We start from the raw sequence: 6,000 nt of genomic DNA, 5'->3' as shown, positions 1-6,000 counted from the left end.
ATTAAAAATATTCCTGCCTGGCTGGTGGCTCAGTTGGTGGAGTGTCATCCCGTACACCGAAGGGTTGTGGGTTCAATCCCTGGCCGGGGCGCGTATGGGAGGCAAACTGATCAATGTTTCTCTCTCTCTCCCTTCCTCTCCCTAAAATCATGGAACATATCCTCAGGTGAGGATTAAAAATACATAAATACTATATTCCTAACTTCTCTTATTCTAGAAAACCACATCAAAAGTACCTATATTGTTTGGTGTGTGTTCTATTACAGCAGTTCCACTTGTATGCGTTTGTTTTAGTTCAGTACATAGCAGTGAACAAGATATTATAAAACAAAAACCGAGGCCAGGCATTTCTTAAGTTTATTGGAGAAGTCTTAGTTGGAAGGGGAAAGATCAAAGACTTAAACAACTGATAGAAGATAAAAGAACAACTGCAAATTATTACAAAAGTAATTTCTGAAATGTTTATTTTGAACCACTGCTAAAACAAAATTTTAGTGCATCCTGAAGTTCATATTTTGGTAAATGAACATATTAAATTACTGAAAAGCAGAAAAGAAGTTACTGTTATACAATACAAGATCTTAATATAGTCATTCAGCACAGTCAAATAAACAGCTACAATTATTTAAAGCTGCTTTTGCTATATATCTGGTATACTAAACAAGAAGGTAATTACTTTTAACACTGCACAAGTAACCAAAGGTAGCAAATCCAGCAATATTAAACCTGATATTAAATAGTATTCAAACATTACAACAAAAACAAAACAATGAACTTCTACAACTACAATTCAACCCTTGTGAAAGGAATGTACACAGATGGTAAAAAAAAATAAATAAATAAAGTGACAAGAGTGACTAACACTGTATGTATCTGCATCTTCAGAGCAGAAATACAGGTGAGTAAATGCATACAGGGTCTTTTGCTAAAACTGAGAAAAAGAGCACTTCACTTTAGTACAATTTTATAATTTCCACTGTAGCTCTAATTCTTTTGTGCTGCTGACAGGTAGACAGGGTTTTAAATGAAAGTATTTTCCCTACAGCTTGAGTATGGATGCATCATTTTTTTAAAATTTGCTGGAAAGTTTCCTTTGAAAAATATAAAATTTAAGCAATATACTGATGAGAAACTGATGATACTAATTATGGAAAAATATTAGCTAAATAACTAAGAAAACATCTGGATGTGAACTCTGACAATAAGTCAAAGTTAAACTTTGCATCTGGGGAATGTGCACTGATGTCAAAGTCATTGTGTAAACTACCTTTCACTTCATATAGGGTGCATTTAGTAAGTAATTAAATTCTCCTACCAACAACACAAAACCCTTATTTAAGCATAATGAAAGTATTAATGAACTGAATTAATTCACATCAAATATCTGTAAGGGTGAAACATTTCTCAAAGTATAAAGATATCACCACATATATTCACTGGGTGAACACTCTCAAAGGTTTTATTCCATTAAATTGTATCAAGCCATCCAAGAGACACTGTAATTTTCTTCTGTGAATTATAAATGAATTATTTCTTTTGTATAAATCAGAATATAGGTTCAAAATCAACATTAATAATACCTAAAAATTTGAACTTAGCTTGAAAAAAGGCAGCTATGGAAAAACTTGCCACATTTCAGTCTAAAATAATGTTCTAAAAACCCCTGATCAGAGGCCTCATTCACTTTCTTTCCACAGATCCTTCAATGGTTCTAAAAGTGATAAAAGAAAATTCAATTCAATGCACATCACAATTTTAACAGTTCTGAATAAGATAGATATTTCATAAAGGCCAAAATCTACAGAATGGCAATAATACAACATTATAATATAAATATGTCAAGTAGATTTGTATTAAAATAAGACAGAGCTGTCTTCAACAAACAGAGCTGTTCTGAAGACTGAGCAAAAGGATCTAGCATGTCTTTGGAAAAATCACAAAGTGCCTTTAAATAAAGTAAATTTAAACTGTACTTGGTTAAAAGAGACTGCTCTAAAGACAAATGTTTTCTTTTTAAGTTAAGAAAGTTTAATTCACTCTTCTTTTCACATCTGCCAATACTTAACATTTTTCTCTACCCCCTGCACTGAACTGATACAAGTGTGGACTTCCACTATGATTATTACAAGGCATGCTAATACCTAATGAGCAGTCTGACATATGTGGAGGCTATGTAAGGAAACTCTGAATACAGCACAGCTTCATAAAAATGCAAAGGAAAAAAGGATATGAGGAAAATCTTACCTCAAAATGATTATTACCACAAGAGAAACATAAACATTTTCAAGCACAAAGTTTTACAAAAGTAATATATGGTCACATTAGGTTAAAAGAAATTCACAACTCAGTTTGCTGTTAATCAAACCCGTACATACACTGAAGATTCTAAACACAATGACAGTTATATATTTGTAAAAATTCAATAATCAACTAAACTTAATAATCAACTAACCCGTGTTAAAATTAACAACACAACTCCTAACGTTTAAAAATCTAGCCCAGTGCTGCTGCATCTCAAGTTCTGAGAAACTAAAGACAAATGATCCTGGTTATATACATTTCCTGCATTTCTCCACTTTAAAACACTTGAAGAAACTTGAGGAACACTTATTTTTAAGGCCTGCTCTACTTCTTTATCTTCAACTGAGAAAAGCCAAAGCTTGCAATATGACCTCAAAATATTTAAGGTCCTGGCATTTTCTTAAAAAGCAAAGTTGACTCTTTCATTATAAAATACATTTCTCTACCCTAATTATTAATTCAAATTAACATAAGTGCCCCTATTCCTTGCCCCATGGCAGGTGCTATGCCTTCTACACTTTGTGCAGCTTCCAAAAAAGTCAGTGCTCAGGGAAAAAGAAAATGGACTGAAGCAAAACCAAAGCCCCCAACAAAAAGTGATTTACTCTACATTACAAAATCCGCTAATGAAAGAAACAAAAAATTCACACACGCATACCCTTGAATACAAAACCAAGACACAATCTCGGTCCTCTATTCAAGTCAACTTGCAGTTTCTAAAGCCTAAGCAGTAGGAAATGTAGAGCCCAGAAGGGTCACGTCAGAGGTCGTTACAAAATAGTGCAGGTAGATTTTATCTGGGGAGGATCCTTTTTTTTTTCCCCTAGAAAAAGCTTATCTTTGCTAATGTGGAGAGGTTTTCAAAAATTCAAGAGTGAAAATCATTACTGGACTTCTCTAAATGCATTTCTGTATTAACATTAATTTTTAAAATTTCAACATGTTTTGCAACTTTATTTTCATTTATAGGGTAAGCTGGGGACCCCAAAGAGTCAAAAAAAGAAATAAAAATTTTTACTGCACAATCTTAGACATTTTATTTTAAAGCACCTTTTCAATGTTAACAGTGAAAGTCTAACCAAGAAAACATTAAAATAGAAGAGGGCACAAACCACTAGCAAGGTTACAGTAATCCTTTACATACACACACACACACACACCACACACACACACACACAAACTCACACACACACATATTCACCATCTTGCCAGAACAATTGGCAACATTAGCAAATAATATACTTTGATGAAAGGCTGAGAAAACTACTGTTTAACAGAAACCTAAAATATTAATGTTTCTAAGGAATTAAATTGTTTGAGGGATTCAAAAAGCTACCAATGGCTGAGCTATGAAAATAAAACTGACATTTAAAAATGAGTCCAAAACTACCAGAAAAAAATCAGCCTCGATGCTGTTTTTTATGTCAATAGTTATTAATAGGATACCACTTGTTTGCAAAGGAGCAAAATTCTAACTCTTTATCCCTGGAACCTATCCTTAGCCACCTCAGTGCGGTTTCTAGCAGCACAATTTGGATGTAAAAAGAATGACATCAATCAACGTCCCTGAAAACCTCATGGTTAGACCTTCCTTCAAATACATGTTCTTAGGGTCTTAACATATTACACATGTGTATAGAAGAATAAGTGAAAATAATATTTGACAGAGATTATAAAAGTATGAACTATATACAGCATGTGATGACACAGGAGCTTAAAAAGCTATACTTACTTTCCCCCAATTCACTTTAAAAGTTAATATTCACTATTCAAATTTTACCCTATGCATCTTTATCTGTTTCTTCCTCTCCTAAAACAAATAATAAACATATACTGGTCTGGAGTTTGTTCTATGCGTTTTCCAAGAGCCAGTCAAACAGTGCCTTGCATGTCCCCTCCCCGGAGGTCTTTTCCATCACTTCATAGTAGTGAAGCACCGCCTGCAGGACGTCGCCCACTTTCCATCCTTTTTCTTGTAATTGTTTTGAAAGCTAGTAAGACAGAAAGACACGTCAAACATTAACCAAAAACAATTTTATAACAATAAAGTTTTCATTTCTATTAACATCAGCTAAAACTAAGAATCCTGCTGCTTGTAATAAAATATTGTCTCCCAGTTATAACAAAATCTTCTCCCTAAACCACCACTTTACACAAATTAAACATTTTCCTTTCCTGCCCTTTACAAATACGTCTCCTCCACAGAATGATTGTGGAGACGGAACTCGTAAATCTCACCAAGCGGACATTCTGTGTGGGAGTACAGTGCTACCTTCCTACAGGGAATTCTTAACCTAACTAAATACATCTCCCACACCCTCAATTAGAAACAAAATAATAAAGATTACGTCAAGCTTAATAAAAGGGTGTGAATTTTCCTTCCACAACATTTAGTGTGGTGTGTGTTTTTGGAATACACACTCCAGCCTCAACAGGAATATGGCTTTCTAAGTTAAGAAATGTTAACGCTTCAACAACAAAAAAACCCCAAAAAAGTAAAATACTGTGGTCATCATTTTACAATACAGTAATACACAAATATCGAATCATGTTGTATACCTGAAACTAATATAATATTATATATCAAATATACCTCAATTAAAAAAGTAAATACCCCTGGCCAGGTGGCTCAGTTGGTTGGAGCATCATCCCATAAAACAAAAGGTTTCGGTTTGATTTCCCATCAAGGCACATACCTAGGTTGTGGTTTGATTCCTGGTCAGGGTGAGTACTGGAGGCAACCAATGGATGTTTCTCTCTCTCTCTCTCTCTCTCTCTCTCTGCCCCTTGCTCTCTCTCTCAAATTAATAAACATATCCTCAAGTGAGGATTAAAAGAAAACAGTAAATAAATACTGGTTTAAATAAAAATCTATCATCACCAAATCAGAACATCTTCACTCATTTTTTAAATTTTTTTATAATAGAAATATGCTTAGATTTTAAAAATAGCTTTTGAATTATAGCTTAATAAAAATATAATTCACATACCATACAACTCACCCATTTAAAGTGCACCTGTCAATGGTTTTTAACATTATTCACTGAGTTGAATGCAACCACCACCACAACCAATATCAGAATACTCTATCACACCACAAGGAAAGCCCTGCACATTAGTAATCGCTTCCCATTTTTCCCAGCACCCTCAACTCTAGGGAATCACTAACCTACTTTCTATCTCCATAGATTTGTCTGTTTTGGCTATTTCATCCAAAATGAAGTCATTTGTATGAAATGATCTATTTATATCACATGATCTAGTATGAGCAGCTTCTTTCTTTCGCTTAGGTTCCTCCATGCTATAGTATGTTCTACTTTATTCCTTTTTATTGATGGATTATATTCCACTGCTTGGATATACCATATTTTATTTATCCATTCATCAGTTAATAGACACTTAGGATGTTTCTACTGTTGATCTATTATGAATAATGTTGCCATGGACATATGCTTTCATATACTTAGGAGTGGAATTGCTGGGTTACATAATAATCCTACGTTTAACTTTTTAAGGAACTGGCAAAATGTTTTCTGAGGTTACATAGGGACAAGGTCCCCGTACTCAAGCGCTGTCACACTCAGCTCTGCCTATGGCCTTCCTTAGCCCTCAGTTTATCTAAGACTAAATGACTTGAAAATGCCCCCTAAGGTCATCTCTAACACTTTTCCTACCCATTCTTTCTCCTTGACAGAGAAA

At 34.1% G+C, this 6,000-nt stretch overlaps 1 protein-coding gene across 3 annotated transcripts in view; it reads right to left on the bottom strand.

Moving 5' to 3' along the window:
• Positions 1 to 435: 435 nt before the first annotated feature.
• Positions 436 to 6,000, bottom strand: part of AKAP11 (A-kinase anchoring protein 11) — a 49,742-nt gene continuing 44,177 nt past the window's right edge. For all 3 annotated transcript variants that reach the window (XM_016205419.2, XM_016205418.2, XM_016205420.2), the window contains one exon: positions 436 to 4,292. In XM_016205419.2, coding sequence (XP_016060905.2) covers positions 4,152 to 4,292 — 141 coding nt within the window. In that variant the 3' untranslated portion in view covers positions 436 to 4,151. The remainder of the gene's footprint in view (positions 4,293 to 6,000) is intronic.

Source organism: Miniopterus natalensis, chromosome 2, assembly GCF_054644295.1.
Source record: "Miniopterus natalensis isolate mMinNat1 chromosome 2, mMinNat1.hap1, whole genome shotgun sequence".
Classification (NCBI taxonomy): Eukaryota; Metazoa; Chordata; class Mammalia; order Chiroptera; family Miniopteridae; genus Miniopterus; species Miniopterus natalensis.
This window is presented reverse-complemented; position numbering and strand designations above follow the sequence as displayed.